At 33.6% G+C, this 20,689-nt stretch overlaps 1 protein-coding gene across 2 annotated transcripts in view; it reads right to left on the reverse strand.

Moving 5' to 3' along the window:
• The window catches only part of LOC124370349 (glutamine synthetase-like), a 58,879-nt gene that overhangs the window by 29,569 nt on the left and 8,621 nt on the right, over window positions 1–20,689 (reverse strand). Inside the window, exons 1-2 of one of the 2 annotated variants that reach the window (XM_046828642.1) lie at window positions 4,866–5,018; window positions 2,176–2,361 (exon numbers count right to left, since the gene is read on the reverse strand). In XM_046828642.1, the coding sequence (XP_046684598.1) occupies window positions 2,176–2,361; window positions 4,866–4,869 (190 nt within the window). In that variant the 5' untranslated portion in view covers window positions 4,870–5,018. Of the gene's footprint in view, window positions 1–2,175; window positions 2,362–4,865; window positions 5,019–20,689 lie in introns of those variants that run through there. The other variant, XM_046828646.1, reaches the window with a different exon arrangement.

The raw sequence follows: 20,689 nt of genomic DNA on the forward strand, positions 1-20,689 counted from the left end.
CATTTTTTAACGAGGTAGGAGTACCACAAGATGCGTACTAAAGGGGGTGGAGGGGTCGGTCCGCCCTAGGTACCAACTTCAAGGGGGGGGGTACCAAATCTATTTATATAAACGGGTCTTTACATTAAAAATAAGCAATAACTATATCGAGAAATTATCGTAAAGAAAAACTACTATGACTGGGTGACATTAAGTGTATGTAAAGAAAATCTCGCAAATATTATTTATGAGTGAATTTACAGTCTGGTCAACCCGCTGCGACACCCTCCGCCTACCCTCAAAGACCTCTTTGGAACTCTATAGACAGTGACATATGGATCTCTCTTCCCCATTAATATAAACTCGCAATACACAAAATTCGTTCCACCTCCCCAAAAAGACCTTTTTTTTTAATTTGCTATTTTTGAGATTAAGGCCATCTAAAGAACAAATGTTTGGCTTCTTTCTATTATTCGAGAAGCGCTATTCCTGTCAATCAGGGAGTGAGTTACTACACAGGCTAAAGATATGTCTATGCGTTATGTTTAATTATTTCTCTGTGGTTAGTGGAACCGTGGATATGTTAACGGGGTTTCGGTTAAGGATTTTTATACGCCTGTCTAAGTATAATTAAGTACTTTAAAAAAAAGACAGTCTTGAAAACTCTAAATTAAAAATGATCACTTTAAATGTTAGCAATTTGAGTGTTATACAAACTATAATCAAGGGCATGTTTTCATATTACAAGCTAATTTTTAAATTTACGCAGTGTTCCACATAATATGCCATTTTTATATATTCTATGATTTGCTATCTATGGTCATGGAAGCTAAAATTAGTTTGTTTTCTTAACTAACTTTGTATTCATTAAAATACCAAAACAAAACGTGTAATATAAGATCTTTCAAATTTCTTACTTGTCAATGTAACATTTAAGTTTCTCTCTGCACATAGAATTTAAAACCAGTCAGTATATAAAATAGTGTTTGTAAAATATGTTACTTTTATGAACAAGGTTCAAAAGGCAATGTAACGGTTTTTATTTTTGTTCATTTACAAGTAACAAAATAAATCAGCTCGGATAATCAGCTATTTATGAACTATTGGATTAAGAAATATTGCACCATGGTGTACATCACTCTGAACAAAGTGATCACAAAATAACAACGGTTTATGTGAATTATTATATTATGTCTAATTAGTTGTTCGAAAAGCAAACGAAATTTCGGACTATGACAGTTTAAGCGTAAATTAACAATAACCGAAATATTGACCATAGAGATTTTAAATAGTTACAGTTTTACAAGATTCAAAATTTTGGACACTAAGAGAGCAATAGCAAATGTTTCAGGTTTCAATATAACATTTGTTGGACTAAAACAAATAATTTGAAAATGTTAATAGAAAAGTACACATAGAAAAACAAAATCAATTATTTTACGGTTCGAAAATAAAATGTAACAGGTAAACATGAGCTGGTCACTTTCAAGTCGTGTTAAATGTAATTCCTGTAATGTGTGTAATAATATAGCTCTTACATAGCTACAGACATCGGGTCTCCCAAGGGCCAAGATAACCTAACGAGTTGTTTGTAATTACTACTGTATCTACTGGTTTAATTACGCTTCTCTATAATGAACATCATTATACCGCGTACTGGGACTATTATTATGTCATGACATGTGACTTTGTTTAGCTTTCAGTTCTACCAATATGTTATTCGTGATTATTGTCTCCATTTTTATAAACTATTAATATCTCTAGAACTAGATAATCCCAAGAAATCAAATTTGGCAAATAGGTTTGAATACATAAGTGGAAAATATAAAGAAATAGTTGTGTTATTTTCTTAATATTAATAAAATGACCTATCTTGAAAATATTTCAAGTCAAATAACACATGTGACGCCAATCTTCACGAAACACCCTATATATACTGTACCTACTTAGAATTGTTTACCGGGCTTAATATGATTAACTCCTTGGTACCCTAGAAGCGATAATATCGAACTGAACATGGCTGGCGAACCGGATGACAGTCAACAAACACGTTTTGAGCACCACCAAAGAAGAAGTTTGAAGACTAATCAAAATTTATATTATAATCAATTCATCATAATACTAATTAATCATATTTATTAAACAGATTGATCATTACGTGGAAAATTCTGCAATCTTAAAATAATTATAACTTACCTGATATATTTTGAGGTACAAAGTCCAGAGTCCTGGTCTTGGAGCGGACATTCTCGCCCGTGCCGTCGATCCAGATGTACTCGACAAGAACCCTGTCCTCCGGCTGCGGCAAGGTCAGGAACCTGTCCAGCACCGTCTTGTTGATCTTGGCGTTAGGCGACTCCGCCAGCAGTGACATGACGGAATCTGCAAACAGCACAATCCTATTGCAGCATATCTTTACTGTAGAGCAGATAACTGCAGCAAAATGTATGCTGTGGAACAAATCCTCGCACTTACACATTCCTCCTTACACATAAACTTGTAAGGTCAGGAACAAACTGGTCAGGCTGCTCAGACGACGAAAATCCAGATTTGGGTGTCGACAAAATGATCGCGTGACGAATGAACTTTGTGTAGACTCTAAGTTTAGCTTGGGCAGACTCAAATATGGAGATATTTTAAAACATTTCTGGAAGCAGGAACTAAATTGCTTCTTGCAGTAGCTACTCAATAACAAGAATGAAACATTTAATCCATAGACTTCTCGACAGCCACATGACTGAATATTTCTCCAGGTCTCCATTTAATGTCAAACAGCGCTTAATTTTTAGGTTTCTATTTTATACCTTGTCTCTTTTTTAAAATATGTAAATACAATTTTCCACTTATCAGTATGGACACTCGATAAATATGCCAAATTACTTTACATTTAACAGCAAGGTAGGCGCGATTATAATAAAAATTAACATACTATAATTGTACTTGTAATCAAGACAGACTATATTTATAGAATGGGGAACAAACGATATTGTAGATACTAGATAATCAGTACATTACTCTATTAGCCACACCCATAATAAAGTACTAAACCTCATTGTAAGGAGGTATAACATAGATTATGAGGTACTATAATCATCATGATTACACATGTATCATGATGATTATATAGATAATAAGATTTATGTTAAACATACATAATAAGCCTCTTGTTCAACAAAGATGATGTCATATGCTAATAAGAGATCATCGTGATTACGTATTTATTTAGATAGGAAGCCAAAATCCAACGTTTTATAATATTTGTTATAGATTACTAAGAGCTCTCACTGGCCCAAACGCATGCAAACATTTAAAATTAAGAACAAATTTCCTCTATGACACATTATGACTTGAGGCTTGCCATCCTACGTTCACATAGTAGCCGTATATGTTAACTATTTCTCCCAGCAGGATTTAAGTCTGGTGCATGTATATACTGCAGAACCTATATAAAATAGATATAGAAAGAATGCCGTTTTAGCATCTGCAAAATTGTGTTTTTGTTTAAAAGTTAAACAGTTAAATCATTAATAATTATCAAGCCGGTCGGTTTGTTTTATAAAATATTCTTGAGAATTAATTATGGTTATTTGGGAAGCTAATTTGTCTTTTTCACGAGATTAGTCATTATTAACGAGAGTGAAGCACGGTCTTTACTGACATAAAATGGAAGCTTGACAACACCAACATCGGGCACGCACGAGCAGGTGATCTTGGCTTGGTTCCAGGAATTCTTAGCTGCCACGGCTAATGTGGCTGGCGAGCGTTATACATTATGTGATCGAGTAAGAAGCGACTTTCTCAGAACAAACGCTGGACAAAAATATTTTTCTATAAATACGTTTGTCTCCAGTCCATGCTAGAGTCTATAAAAATAATCACAAACTTTAATATTTCTGTAACATGTAAATAAATTTCGGTCGCAAAGTTATGCTAGAGGTCTAATTTTAAAAGCTCGTTATGGACACACCAAAACGCTTCTGGAAATTGTATATCTCATGTAGTTTTTCCTTCACGAGCGTTTTAGTTGAAAAGCTACTCAATTTCAATCTGTTGTGTGCATTTGGTCTTGTATCCGTATGCAAATGTGCAGCACATGTCAAATGAAACATTCCTAATACTGGCAAAAATTACTGTACAAAATGATTTATTGCTTAGCATTGTTCTAACGGGATGAGAATTAAAATGGCCACTAGTGTATCCAGGTCATTCGTGTACCAGACACGTTTTTTAGAAACTCAACCCTCTTCGATTTAACCTAACAACAATTATCTTACATCGAAAGTAACGAGTAATACAATATACCCAATAACCGAGCAATAGAAGGCCAAAAACCTCAACCAGCTAATGGAGCTTTTTGGAAGACAGGCCCTCTCCAAATCTTGAAACACACCAAGTGTAACAATTAATATTTAAATGTGTACTTTAAATTTAAACTTTGATCAATAAACAAGTGGTTCAGATCCCACGTTAACTTTGTATGCCTCTTAGTTACCTGCTCTCTGGAATGTTATTAATTCATGATTGTTTACGAGAGTCAAGGATCATACTTAGAACTATACACGGACTCTACAGTATTTCTACTCAACATTAAACTTAGAGTGTGTTATGTTCCACATGTCAAATACGAAAATCGTAATATACGGCTGTTGTAATAAAAAGTCGACCTAACAGCCAATTATACTAATTAATCATCATCACACAGTGATGAACATGTTCAACTTTAACCTTTCTTGTGATAACAGTGCCCGAACAGAATGGAATTGAACGATACCTTCAGACCACACACACACACAGAGCTGAAATAATTTCATAACTCATGTTTGGGTATGACACAACAACTAACAGCGAGAAGAAACTAAAATAAATTATAAACGGATAAAGCTTACACATAATGGAGTCTGCCCCAGAGTGACTGTAGATGCGACTGTGGACTAGAGACGACGCAACTCAACTGTCGGATTTGGATGAGTGTCAACATGTCTGAGCCCATGCAAATGAAACAGGCTGACGTCACCGGAGCATCGCTTGAAACCCTTCCAGATACTTCATGTTTACGTTGCGTTACTTCATAGCCATTCAGTCCTCATACTACCCGGTAACATGACCAATAGCCATATAAACAGTACTGGTGAGTTTCGTCGTTCTTTAAAGTAATTCACGTTAGTCAGCTTAAATTATTTATTGTTAAAAAGAAACTAGTTTACCCCTTCAAAGAATTTCTACTTCAATTGTATAACTGTAAACAATTTAATTTTATATTTTATTAAAATCCTATTGTGAAAAGGAAATAATTTTATTCCTTCGACATCATAAATGGTTTTTAAGTCATTTAATGTAATAATTTTTAACGGTACCTATATAATGTAAAAACTTGATAGTATTCCTAATGAAGTAACGAACGCCTATTAATTGAAATTGCATCTTTCCACAACAAATGCAGATCCAGATCTTTTTTTAGGAAAACAACTCCCGGTAGTTTTGCAAATTTAATAATGAAGGCCCATTCCGGCACAGCGTATTTAAAATAGTTTTAAAAACTATTATTTGACTATCAAGGTAGGAAATTGTCATATTATCAAGCTGTTTGGCCGATGACTAAACCGAGGACGATAATAACAAGAAGCTTTTTATTAAATAGCGTGATCTGTCCCCAAAAAGTAACATTTTTCTATACGAAATCACTACTGAAATATACACCTAAAAAACAGACGTAATTTTTGCTAAGACAAGACCAGAAAGTATGTCTAGTTCCCGAAGGATGGTTAGCCTCTTGCCATCAGTATCATAGCGACGAACGATCCCTTGGGATATTTACATAATACATAACATATCAGTTCTAAAGGTCTGATCACGAATGCCTGGGAACAATTCTAAGCGATACAATTCCCTGATACAATCCAAATTTTTCTACCTCTTACAATTTTTTGATGACAAGTAATTTATTTACTGTTACAACCTATATAATCTTAATATAAGAAAACTTATAAGGCCCAGAAGGAGTAAGTCCCACTCATACAATGCATTACGACTCATGTAGAAATTTTCTTACACTTAAAATATGCCTGAGATAAAATAAACATTGGGACAATAGATTGCTACAAGTATGTATCAAAGAAGTTGTTTATCTTGTTAGTGCGATAATGGATGTTTTGTGTACCGTAATGTGTTATGTACAATTCCATCTCAGGATATTTTAATTTAAAAACTAAAGGCTATTTTATTCTTCCATGGCAAATGCTAATATTAGCAAGGAGATCGAGTTCTTAATCGTTGATCGAGTTATGATCGAAACTAATTGAGTTAAAGATGCTACCAGCTGATAGCTTGCTGATCAACGAGTACTTGCAGGTTAATCTTGTCAGATACTATATTATAACTATATAACGTCAACATTCTAAGGCTGCTTTACTCTGGTTACTGATAGCAAACTCAAATTGGTCAATTTATCTAAGTTAAGTAATCCAGGTATTAGGACTCATTACAGCACCAGTGCGGTAATTCATTGAGTTATTGAATAAATATACGCATATGAATAAATTTTATTACTATAGAGTATTTCTTCCAGCTCGGATTTGCGATAATTATAATTATGTTGAAGATAAACGCCCCAAAATCAATTAGATTAAATGCTTAAGCTATGCTTAGGAAAAAATGGTTATCTTCAGATTACTAAAAATGTAACAAAAATTAAACCCTTAAAAAATCATACACGCTTCAAAATTAAGTTAAAGAAAACATTTGTTAAAACTCCTACAATCTTATGCTAAAAATTCATAGCTACCTCTTTATAAAAACTAATTTAGGACAGAATTTAGGCAATATTTTAGAACATAAAACATTAAACACCATATTTACTGTTATAGTTTACCATTCCACATCCAACAAAAGAAGGAGAAAGGGATTTACCATCTGTAATTCACATAAAGTACATAAATTACATTGTTTGCCACTAGTGGATAATACGAATCTACCGTATTAACCAAATGGATAACGAGTAGACAATTGTTTCCAGAATTTAATGTTATACTACATAAAAGCCAGCTGAAGATTAGGGTGCGAAGTTTTACGATATGTACATAATAAATGTTTGACCGAAAGAAATTCTGTTTTATTATAATAAGTATACAAATTCTATATTTCATAACAAACATATCCTTCCCTTAAATCATAGTTAATATATTTTATACTATTCAAATTCAAATATTCAGTTTTTTATCCATGACTGACTAAAAAACTTAAAAATAGCTGCTTTCAATGCCTACAAATCCTTGTATTGTAATCAATATTTTGGTATATTTTTCCTGTTCTTATGGCATATGCCTTAAAGGATTGTAACTTAAAAAATTAGGAACAAATCCAAAAATTAATTGTACCACCGTGTACCTGTAAAGAGATGGGTTAAAGCATTTTAGAAGTGATGGGTTGTTTTAAACTACATTGATGAAATTTGTTTTCTTCTAGATGGTATTAATTTCAGTTTGTTAACAGCCTCCGAATAAGAGAAAAAACACACTTGAGGGTGCAAAAGTTTTACGTTCAGTTTCGTCAGATTTCTTGCCTGGTCTAATATTTCTTTTTTTATAGAAGAAACGATAATATTTTTAACCGTAATAAATTGTATTAGGTCGACTCTGTTTGAACTTTTATTATGGAGATTTAATAAGACTAGGCGCCAGTATAACAATCAACTAGTCGAGACTTAGCAATCTGAATCGTAATCGGCGTACCTCCTGGCTGTATTGTACCTTCCGCCTCCTAGGCGCCTGGACACAGACAATGAGGTCTACTGTTCACTGTTTACATCGTTCTTTCCATGGTTCACATTTGTACTACTTCTCTGGTTTTTTGGAGAGTATCCACATCTTCCGTTTTCTGGTGGTGTCTCTTTTCTAATATCAGACATTATAAAATTTTGGTGTTGAATGTTCTTATAGCCTACTAATACTATATAATAGATCCATTTTTGTTTAAAGTCCGTGTTTGGTTATGGAAGAATTGTTAAGATAATAAAAGTTTTCGGACATTTGTTATTGTTCAGTTACGACACATGTATTGTTCAGTAATTTCTTAACACAGAACGATGATAAACATTCGGAAAATCCTGTTATCTTCTCAATGGTTTCATATTTCATCTCAAATTTGGTATGGGTTCGCGTTCCCAAACTCCTCTTTTCTTTCAATCTTCGGTAACTTTCGATGTCAGGACGTGTAAATAACGGCTTTAATAGTGCGATGAACTCTGAGAGCTGCATGAAAAAACATGAAGTATATGGGTGTAAAAAAGCACATTAGTTGGAACTGACAAATTATTCCGACCAGCCTACTTTTTGTTATCATCAAAGCACCGAAGAGGCTATCAAAGTCACTCATAGTCGAGTTGTTGCCCTCGCCCGCAGTGATTCTGGGAATGATTGTGGTTACAAAGAGGAATCACGTGAAACAAATAATACATCCTAGTAGATCTACATTTTCAATAAAAAAAAAAACAAAATCTTCAAAAATATTAATGTTTTTAGTGGTTGCATTATAATCAACATTACACTAAATTACCATAATATATTTCTGTGAATTTAAATACTGTGACGACTTATCTAATGTAATTTGCTTTAAAAGGTTTTGAAGCTTAGGAAAAAATTATTTTGTAGTGTAGTTTTTTTATAAAATAATGCCACATAGTAAACTGCAATTAAGGCAAAAGAAGTATAATTGTACTCAGAACTGATCAATAATACGTTTGGCCTGGCATGATAAGGAATGCTTTTTAGTGGTTTATACCCCTTCCTTATACGTGTACGCATGTCACAATAAAGTTAAAACCAGAAAGCTCAGGCAAAATTCAGGACATTTTTCAGACGTTTAGTGAACAAAATAATAATAGAGGTCAGGAAGATAAGGCTGATAAGACTGTGAAACAGATTTTAAAATAGCTATACAAACATGTGTTGCCTGAACGTCAAAGAACCTTATTACTCGAGAGTTGGAAAATATCGTTTATGCCTGTCTGTTTTCAGAGCCATGTCAGAGCATTTCAGTGCGTTTAGCGTTAGCGAACATTTGTAGATTAGTATTATGGGTAATTTATGGCAACGAGGTAATCACGGAATAGATAAATAAACAAACTAAGTACAGTCATATGACATTTTAACACGTCACATAGTAATACAATATGTATCCGTTGCGAACAAGGTTTTGCGAGTTTTTTAACTTGTACTATTACTCACCGTAATATAATGACAGTTAAATTACATTATTTGACAGAATAAAGTTATTTTCATAAGCCTGGAAGCCTACTAGCACTACTAGTTGAAACAATTTAGAAGCTACAAATAACCAAGCTAAGCATTATCATCATCATTCAAGATTAATATCTGGCAGATGATTATATATGTGTACTTCACATTTTAGCCAAGCTTCTCTTCACATTACATTTAAAAACCTTATGTTCATTGAGGTTCTTTTATACGTTAAGTGAGCAGTTTTAATAGCCTATCTTTAAAACTGCTTCATGTAACAACCTTCACCGAGCGAACCGACTTTCACAAGACCGGTATTTTATCTGAGGTACTTTAAAAGTGGCTAATAAATTGGCTTCATCAAGAGATCGCTGAAGATTTTTAATCTATAGTAAAAACCAGTGTTTAGGAGTCTGGCCACATTTGGAACTGATAAAGAGAACCGGTTCCTGATGAAGAACTGAACTTGTCCAGTAAGCTGTTGTTGTGCATCCCTGATCATCTTTGTTCTCTGATCTTTATGGCGGATGTACCGGCATTGCTGACAACTGTTTTGGTGATGTCAAATAGAAAACGCTCAACAATGTTGTATTACATTGGCAAACACATTAATTAAGGCTAGTAATAGTGAAATTGTCTTGCTAGAGCTTGTTCTAGATATTCGTTAATGTGTTATGATGTACCGGTTACTCCATCGGTTCATAACTTATATAATTGTTGGTTATGATGTCTCATTTTAATTTAAATATTGTCAGCAGAGAAAAATCTGGTAAGAAAATAATATTAACAGTAATAGTCTGTTTTGATCACAAGCAAATTTCTAATTCAGATAAAACTTCTTCTGGTAGTTCAGGTTTTTAAAATCAATCACGGACTGATAGCGTTGAGGTCAGGTTAATAATGTTTTGTGGTTGTCTAGTACAACCTCAGCCGCGCGATCGCTTGATCCATCTGAATAAGATGGGGGAGGGGTGCAATGACAATACCATAAAATTAGCGGACCAACGACTTAATTAACCGGTCACTTATACTAAACAACTTGAATGGAAACATAAAAAATGTAACAAAATTAAGATAATAAGAAATCGAATAGGGAATACAATTCAAATAAATCTAGAAAATGTTTAAATTAATCAGTTACGTGAGTTTATGTGGGATGTACCGATTGGCTATAAGTTCTGAACTATTACACGTAAATTTCACCGTACTTGTCACAAAGAGAAAAATTCATCCTGGATCTATTGCATAAGTGGTTGATAAAATTGTGATATTTACCATGTTTAAGATTCACCTCGTCGATTCAGGTTATATTCCGTCATCCCATTCATTTAGTACAAGGAGAGATCCTTGAGATTCAGCATTATTCCATTTTTATTTCCACTTCTTTGATTCACCTTAGCGATTTCAGGTTATATTCCGTCATCCCATTCATTTAGTACAAGGAGAGATCCTTGAGATTCAGCATTATTCCATTTTTATTTCCACTTCTTTGATTCACCTTAGCGATTCAGGTTATATTCCGTCATCCCATTCATTTATTACAAGGAGAGATCCTTAAGACTCAGTCCATTTTTATTTCAACTTCTTTGATTCACCTTAGCGATTCAGGTTATATTCCGTCATCCCATTCATTTATTACAAGGAGAGATCCTTGAGACTCAGCATTATTCCACCTTTATTTCCACTTCTTTGATTCACCTTAGCGATTCAGGTTATAATTCCGTCATCCCATTCATTTAGTACAAGGAGAGATCCTTGAGATTCAGCATTATTCCATTTTTATTTCCACTTCTTTGATTCACCTTAGCGATTCAGGTTATATTCCGTCATCCCATTCATTTAGTACAAGGAGAGATCCTTGAGATTCAGCATTATTCCATTTTTATTTCCACTTCTTTGATTCACCTTAGCGATTCAGGTTATATTCCGTCATCCCATTCATTTAGTAGAAATAAAGATCCTTGAGACGTTTAACATTATTCAACCTTTATTTCCACTTCTTTGATTCACCTTAGCGATTCAGGTTATATTCCGTCATCCCATTCATTTAGTACAAGGAAAGATCCTTGAGACTCAGCATTATTCCATCTTTATTTCCACTTCTTTGATTCACCTTAGCGATTCAGGTTATATTCCGTCATCCCATTCATTTAGTACAAGGAGAGATCCTTGAGATTCAGCATTATTCCACCTTTATTTCCACTTCTTTGATTCACCTTAGCGATTCAGGTTATATTCCGTCATCCCATTCATTTAGTACAAGGAGAGATCCTTGAGATTCAGCATTATTCCACCTTTATTTCCACTCCTTTGATTCACCTTAGCGATTCAGGTTATATTCCGTCATCCCATTCATTTAGTACAAGGATAGATCCTTGAGACTCAGCATTATTCCATTTTTATGTGAATAAATCAGATTGTAGTAAACAAAAGCCATTTGGCTCCTTATCGGTCTTTCGTTATCTGCGTAGAGCGAGCGAGTCCTGGCAGCGTCCTTATCCTTGACCGCATGTGGCTGACGGCCGCGGTGGTCTGATATTGCTATTAGTACAACACTATAGCTGTTGTAGTGCAGTAGTAGCATACCACTATTACAGACTTGTAAATCGAATATGCTTTTTAATATCGGAGCTGCATACTTTTCTTATCTCATCTATAAAGCAAGAACTTTTGTGTGGTATTTTTATAGGATTGTTACTGTCCCTAATGATTGCATATTTAGCATATCCCATTCATTATATATAGCAAAATTCAATATATATTGTTTTATTGTCATCCAGCACGACAGATAATATAAACAGAATAGTTGTGCCCCACATGACATTTTTATGACAAGTTCACGCGATCACGTCCTAATGAGGCAGATCAGTTACAAATGTAATATTGCGTGCGTGAAAGACTTTAAAATTCAGGGGAGTCGGCAAAAATAAAACTTTTTTGTTTCCAAAAGTTTAGGTTTTTTGTTTATATATGTTATAAATTGTTGTTGTATAACGTAAAGCAATGACGTATAGTATTGGAAACTATTACAATTACTCTACTACATTAAATTCCTATACAACATGTTTTAGAAATGAAGTGACAAATGTTATCTCGCCCTGTTACTGAGCCGTGTGACGAAATTTGTTATACAACTTAACTGAATTAACTTGTTACAACGGATTTTAACAAGAATATAAGGATTTTAAAGAGAGTTGCTATTTAAGGCAAAGCAATAAAATTAAAAAATAAGCAAAAAAATATAATTTCGTTATGTTTTTCCATATAGATATATACATAGACTCAGAGAATATTATAATAATCTGATACAACGGTATGTTGTAGGAACCGACACAATGATTAAAAGTAAGTAGGCCCTGTTACATATACGGTATGTACACAAAGTCATGTCACACTTTTAATTGATTATAGCTAATCTATTATTGATCGCAAGTCTATGAAACATATGTCAATTAAAACAGCGTTCTATAAGGTTTTGTTTTAACTCGTTGAGTTACCCACGCTGTTATCTGCAGCTTGGGTAACTTTTTTACGAAAATAGTCATAAGGCAACTTTGCAAAGGAAAGTTTAGTGTAATGTGTGGCTAGCAAACTTTTATACGGTGATTTCACAGCATCCTGAGTATCGTCGAGTGCTTTTTGAAAATCTCTCATACTGAAGCAGAATTTATCCATGGAATAAGACGATCAAGAAAACAGGCAGCTTATCAAAACGCGGACAGGAGATGAAACCGTCGAAAACATTCATAAAAGTATGTGCGGAAACGTGGATATGAGTTGAATGTACCTAGAGTTTACAAAGTTGAGAAGAAATACTTAATGTTCACCTCCATTATTGAATGCTTTGAAGCCAGATGACAACTTAAAGAGATATGAATTTTCTGTTGTTATTCCGTATGAAAATGGACTGGATCAACATTTCAAAGACCAAATTAATTTTAGTTACCTATCTTTCACTTGTCTGGAAATTTACATCGTCATAACGTTCATATATCGAACACTTAAAGCAACGAATCGTAACTCTGATTGAATTATTTAACGTGGGTCCTGATTAAAATATGGGAGGAGATCAAATTTCGCTTAAACGTCTGCAGGGCGGTTCATGGCGCTCATGTTGAGCTCAGATAAAATGCCAGAAAACTGTTTAAAATACCCTTTAATCCTATGTCAATGTTGTTCTTCTCCTCTATATACTATTGTAAATAAAGTTAATTAAAGGTGAGAATGACTTTGTGGACACACTGCTTTAATATACACAGGCAGACATACACGAGTTTAAGAAAACCCTATCAGATCCGTAATAATAAATAGTTTCCACAAAGAAGCGATGCTTAAACTTCAAGTTTCTTTCAATTTCCGAAGTTTTTTATCTGACATGTTTTTTTATCTGTTCATATTATACAGATAAACGAATTGTCTGCGAAAAGTTGAAGGTGTGAAGGTAACGGGGCGAGGTTTTCAATATATTTTCAATCAATCAATCACCTCCATTGACGTCACTATAATCGAAAACCTATCGTACGAGGCTTCCTCTAATTTTGAACATCCTCATAAACTCTAGTTTTTAATATTTATGTATATTTCGGTCTTGATAAAAAGAACGCTGAATATCTGTGTCGAAACCACTGCAAATTGAGTGTTTCATCGATAGGTTTAGTGTCAGTAGATTATTTCAATCGGTACCATTATGAAACATATGGTGTCGGAATTACAATCTCTTAGTAAAATCATTATTGATGTATTTTGCACCTATTGTAGACGCAATTATATACGAGACAATAATGAAACAAAAGTAAAAATCTTGCTAGTTTCCGGTAACATCGTATCGTTGTTGGAGGTTTCTACAGTGAAATGTGTTTAAACCACTTCGGTATGAGAATACTGGGTCTGGCACACAAGTTCTCCACATGCTGTTGTTTTTATTAACCCTTTTTCTGGAATTCTGTCTGAAGAAGAAGCAAGACATCAGTTCTCGAAGCGCAATGTTTTACTTCTCCCAAAGTACGGTAGATAAACAGCGTTCTCAGAAATAAGTTATTTTAATGCAAGTGCGGGTGTGTGTGTGTGTGTGTGTGTGTGTGTGTGTGTGTGTGTGTGTGTGTGTGTGTGTGTGTGTGTGTGTGTGTGTGTGTGTGTGTGTGTGTGTGTGTGTGTGTGTGTGTGTGTACGTGCATACGTAAATAGACTGCAGGTTAACCAAGGTCGATATTGGGACAATTTGACAATGTAGTCTGATAGCATCGCATGTGTTTTCGTTGACAATCTTTAATTCCACTCCAAAGCTTATTTGTTTTTACGTAAATACAATTATTTTAAACTGCTTTGATTCAGTTTTCTCAACTGTATATACATTTTTATTAATTATCTAACATAATGGCATCTCTAAAAGATATTTATCAAGAGTCATGAAAGGCTGAACTGGTTTTAAGGTTAGGTTTAAAACCGTAATATACACACTCACAGAATATACAGAGAGTTTAACTTCAACCACATCTAGTATGTATAGGCTACTCAGTTTATAAATTATCCAACAAAATTTTACATCTTTCAAAGTACTTTAATTTTTTTAGACTGTTGACCCAAATAATTTGATTTATTACCGGAAAATATATTATATAATGTTATTTTTTTACTAAAATAAAATATTCTGTACCGTTTTACTGGCACATGACGGGTTAGCTTTGATATTTACATTTTCGTGAAGGTTCAAAAAGGAAAAACCTATTTCCAGTAGATTTTTACGGATCTATTCAGTTATTTTAAATAGATTTTTTTAATAATATAATATTTCTATTTTACGTAGTAGATATATTTGAAAACCTGCATTTTAATAAAATTATTACTTCAAATATATTTTTTTATACAAATGGAATTAAAATTAAGGAGGTCCGTATAAAGCTTTTAGCAAATATAAATCTTCCTGAAACCCAAAGTAATATGGATATAATTGGTTTGTTCTTTCTTTTGGCACTACTGTAACACATGCCAATCGTTCCAAATCACCCATCGTTCAAAATGAGAGCACAAAGAACAACAACTTGTCACACAACCCACGCAGGCACTTTGCCGAAAAAAGATAACAGTAAAATGTTGTGCTTCGCTATTCCAGTTACCACATTGGAAGCGATGTTACCTCAAGTATCCTGTCACGCTTATCTACTGTTATCAGTAACTTTAGGGTCATAGCCTATACAGAGTGCCTTCCAATATGCATCACAAAGTTTACATTGTTCTAATACTAGTTTCATTAGTCACATAGGGAAATTTGATAGTAGGGTAACAATTATTTTAGCATACTGGTACATTTTACCTATTCAGCCACACTTGGGCTACAAATGCAGGGACTTAAGAGGGTGTCAGGGGTTGCATGGTGATGGTGTACGGATACCTCCGCCTAATTTATGAAAACAAGAAATATTTTTGAATTCATTTAATTTTTTTTTTTTTGTACTTTGTGATTGTTCGAGAAAATGTATTTCTTTTATGATGGGTAAACTTGATTCCCCTTGCAAAGTTAAATTTTAAATATGTGAATCCCACCGGGAAAAAGTAATTCAGTGTTTGTACTGCATTAATTTGAATATTGTTTATTTTTGTTTACATCGTAGTATGATAGTTACTTAATTAGTTAATTACTTCTGTCATTAACAAACACTTGAACGCCAAAACAGAAATGAAGATCTAAGCATGATCTTTTAATTTTATTTATTTGTTTTTAATTAATGCATTTTGAAATCTAGCTTTTAACTGTTTATTATAGTAAATTATTTTGGGCTATGTTTGGTTTATCTAAGACTAATTATCATTACTGTCTTGGTTTCTGAATCCCAGTTGCTTGTGGATATAATATTTGTTTACAAAAGTGTTTACATCATTTCAGCCTCGATACAAATTACCCCTTCTTTAAATTAATGTTGTCATTAGAAAAAAACCTGGTCCCGAGACTAGTTTTCTGCTGTCCGCCCATCCAGTAAACGCTCCGTGCGGTGGGTTATCTGAGAAATGAATGCATAATAAAACAGGTTATTAGCAATTTACCTCAAAAACATTGTTGCGTCCATCTTTATTTTTCTTTGGAGGGAATTTAAACTTATCATGGACTGATGAAGCTACGTAAAAACAAATATTTAGACCTAATCGTTATGACTAATTTACTCTCTCAATCAAAGATGACTTTCTCGAACGAACTGCTGCTACGAGCGATTCAGTTGCTTGATGTACAGTTTTCCAAAGTTTTGCATATTGTTTGAAAACGTCTATGTAAATACCTGCACGTGTTTCAGCGAAGATGTATAGAATCTTTATGCGATATACAATTTTAATATTAAAGGACAATCTATATCCGTGAGTCATCTTAACTTCTGAATTTCTGTATTAGCGACGATGTGAATGAAGACAATTATATGCAAGTTAGTAAACTGAAAGTGAAATGATTCTTTCTCATTCATTATATTAGATAGTCCTATAGATAACATCTAGTCAATAAAATACCTAAACCCATCCTTACAATCGATAGAAACTTTTCTTTCAGTAAAGTTACATTTTATTATTTGTTACAAATAAAACAGACATGCCATTACCTAGCTTTTTATCAATAAATATACCAATATTTTAACAGTTTTAAATAGATTTTTGTGTATATACTAGATGTAACCATACATTTCAATGATTTTGAATCTTCTGAGATTATACATTCTTGCACTACCAAACTAACCATATACCTTCACACCGAGCTTTATATAAGGTAAGCCACCGACTTTGAGAAAATTTATTGAAGACTCACGGAAGAATATTAAATTTACGGCCACGCAAAACGTTGTAAACAGATATAAAGTTATCAGACTTCTATTCCAGTCCAAACGTTGGAAGATTACTTGAGAATAATGAAAAATAAAATGGACTAAAACAACTCCTAAGATACAGGAATAGCCAACCATAATGTAGATTCATTTACATTTAGAATGTTACTCATTTAACATTTTCAATGCTATTTGCAGAGAACTGCAGAATTCAAATAAAGTTTTATAACAATACATACCACGTGATGAAGTACCGACAGCACTGACTTGGTAAACTTCAAAGTTTGTGTGACCTTCGGCCTGTTATCTCACCTCTCTCGTTTGAGCAATGTTGTGGAGTAAAGCATTCTTTGTTACTGTACACTGACCTCTTTATACATTCGTATACTGAAGAAGAAAACAAACGTAAAAACTAAATTGGGTCTGAAATGTTTTTAAAATAACAGGGGAGATTTTAATTATTGTCTTCAGGCAAAGGAGAATAACACGTCTTTAAACCGAGAAACTCTCAAATATATTCTTCGCGTTGAAATTGATAAGGAATTTTTTGCTTAATCTGGTTTCAAAAAGATGAAATTTTTCATACGCCTTATTTTAGCCTTAAAACTGAAAATAAAATCACACATATAAAATATAATAGCTGCACCAACGTCTGACAAAAAGAGAAATATCGAAGCCGATATTTTCAGATTCTATCTCATTAACTGACACTAACATAACGTACGTGTCTGATGGATTATTTTAGGGTATCAAACTAAAAATAATATTCACAAAACATATAGTATTTTAGTATTTTGACTGTATCTGTACATTTCATTTTCAACTCCAGTCAAAATTAGCGTGGCTGACGTCGGTTATCTGCTTGAAAAAGTTTATATAACAAAATTAAGGAGGTCTTCTTTTAAAATGCAAAATGGCCCTTACCACCTCAACTGATTAAAAAATGCAAACATGAAAGACTATACTATACTTTAATAGCTTAAATTATAAATGTGTTATTTAAGTTATCGATTGAGAAATCAACGAACTTTTTTATCAGTCTCGTTAAGTCAAAATCTACTTATTTAATTTTGCTTGTCCCTATCAAAATCAATGAGATATAAGAGTTACAGTTGCTAGGCGTGTCGCAGTTTGGAAGGTAATGAAGGCAGCAATCTGCGGTTGATGAGGTAAACAGTCCTGCACCAGAACAGCTGTTGTAAACAAGACGCCGCCGCCGCCACGCCGCACTGCCCGCGCCTACGTTTTGCTTGAAGTCTACCACAATCGGATATATTCGGTACAATATGTAAGCTAATTCTTGCCCTGATTGGTTGGCAGATTTATATAATGGAATATATTAACTGAGGCAAATAAAATAGTTTGTTTAATATATTAATATTACCATTATAATGTTTTACTTACATTCTGTATGTAATTTTCTACACCACACATTGTTACACGATGTTTGATTAAATTGTTTTAGCTCAGAAAAAAACTTAATTTGTAACGTACGTTTTATATTCAAAGACAGCATGAAAATAATTCTTTTAAAACGAATATTAGTGGCCAACTGTATTTTCAACTTCAGATTATAAATGTTACATTCTTCTTTAATATCCATACTCACTGTCATTCAATGACGCATGATACCAGATCCAAGATTTGGCTGAATACCAATTAATTGCCGCCTTTCCATTAACCGAGTAAATCATATTTGCCACCAGATTGCGCTTCAATCGAGCTCGAAGGTAATTTGGGTTTTGAGTTTGATTCCTTCAAGGAGTTCATTAATCAGCCTGACACCAACTTGTGACGTCAATGTCAGCTGCCTCCGTCCTGTGTTGTTGTCCTCGGAAGTTGTCCCTGCCCCTCGTTCCTTACTGGTGGAAGTCTCGGCCTTGTACGTACTGCAATTACGCTTTACATAGTCACCTCCAGCATGTTGTAGAGACGGGATAAAGTCAGCTGTTTTAGTTCCCTGAATGTATTCCTGCACTATTATCTGTTTGAATTTCGATTAGCCTTTTCTGAACTCATTTTCTTGTCTGCATTGGTACATTTCACACCATGTCACACACCATCGATGATAAATCATAGTTATACATCTTTTCTCTACATCGGGTAATCGGACAAATTTTTGTCTCACCGATGTAATTTTACAGATGAAAAATGAAATCTAGATGAGTAGATAGATAGATAGATAGGAGTCAGATTTCAGATGTTGCACTAAGTGGAAAGTGAAATGGAGCTGAACTCAAAATTGCTAAAATATTTACTCTCAAATCGGATATTCTGCACATCCACCATGTGTGTAGGTCCAAAACGTCATATTTAACCTTAATTAAATTACTGGTTTACCAAACTCTATATTTTGTGTTAATTTTTTTAATGTATTAAATACGTCGTTTACTATCCAGTTACTATATTCCTTTTTCTCTAGCTAAAAATTTAATCCACCACACATATACAGTAGAAGAGATCAGAGAAAAATTCAAAACGCATTTATTTTACTTTACAACTTTTAGAAATGTTAACTTAGATATAATACATAGAGTTTCAACTTCAAGAAGCGAAATATATCGCTTTCAAGAATGTCAGGTTTGAATTGCATTGTGTCTTTAAAATCAAGATTTCCTACATAAAAATATAGGATGTCACTAATTATTTCATCCAAAAGGAAGGAAAATATGAGTTTCTTTTTCAGTATGGCAAGCCACTGGCATAACGCCTTTTGATTAGAACTTGATTAGTAGATTTTGTATATGAAGAACATGGGAGAAGAAAAATTGTTAATTATGAAGATAAGAAGGTTCGAAGGAAGATACAAACAGCTGACGTTAATAATAGTTATTTTGTATCTTGCCAACTTGATTCCTCCATGCATGCATGAAGAATGTAATACAATTAGTGTCGTCACGATCTTATTTTAGCTGACAAATGTTATGCAACGTTTCAGTTCTCTTTGTTACTTCAAATTCAAGATGAACTTATATCTGACTAGGAAGCCAGTGAAATGCCCGGTCTAACACGAACTTAAGTGCTGATTAAGAAGTTATTGTATTAATTACAACGTCTTGGCAGTATTAAGTAAAATGGCAAGGCTAAAGAAAACAGTCCGGCTTTTAAAAGTCATTGCGGTGTACATGACCACATCACTTTTTAGTGGATGATCGAAAGCTTGGAACTGCTCATCACATTAATTCACATTAGGCTCAGGCGATGATTTGTTAGTACTCGAAAATACCGTACTCTAACCTTGATTCGAACCTAATTAGCAGTTTTAGAACAAAGGCGATTAACACTTTTCCGAGAAAACCGTGTGATAATTTAATATTGGATTCCTATCCACGATGCATTTAACTGAGTTTGTAGCCTTCTAACCAGTTGTCTACTGCAAATCAGTAGATAGGAAAGGTGCGTTTTATTGTAACATACGCTTAGACATACATAAATATCTACCAATTTCTCTGTTTGTATTAAAACATCGTAAAATGTATGTACATGAAAATAGTTGTTTTAACTATGTCAGTCCAACAAAGTGATAAACAACCTGGTGATATTTAAGATTCAAGCATCTCTGAGAACTTCAAAGTATTATCCAAATAACAACAACCTGGGATATAAATAGGTTTTTAAACAGCCGTGCTATTCAAACTAATTTGTTCGTAGACAATATTCTCTTAAAATAATTAGTAG

Source organism: Homalodisca vitripennis, chromosome 1 (genome assembly GCF_021130785.1).
Source record: "Homalodisca vitripennis isolate AUS2020 chromosome 1, UT_GWSS_2.1, whole genome shotgun sequence".
Classification (NCBI taxonomy): domain Eukaryota; kingdom Metazoa; phylum Arthropoda; class Insecta; order Hemiptera; family Cicadellidae; genus Homalodisca; species Homalodisca vitripennis.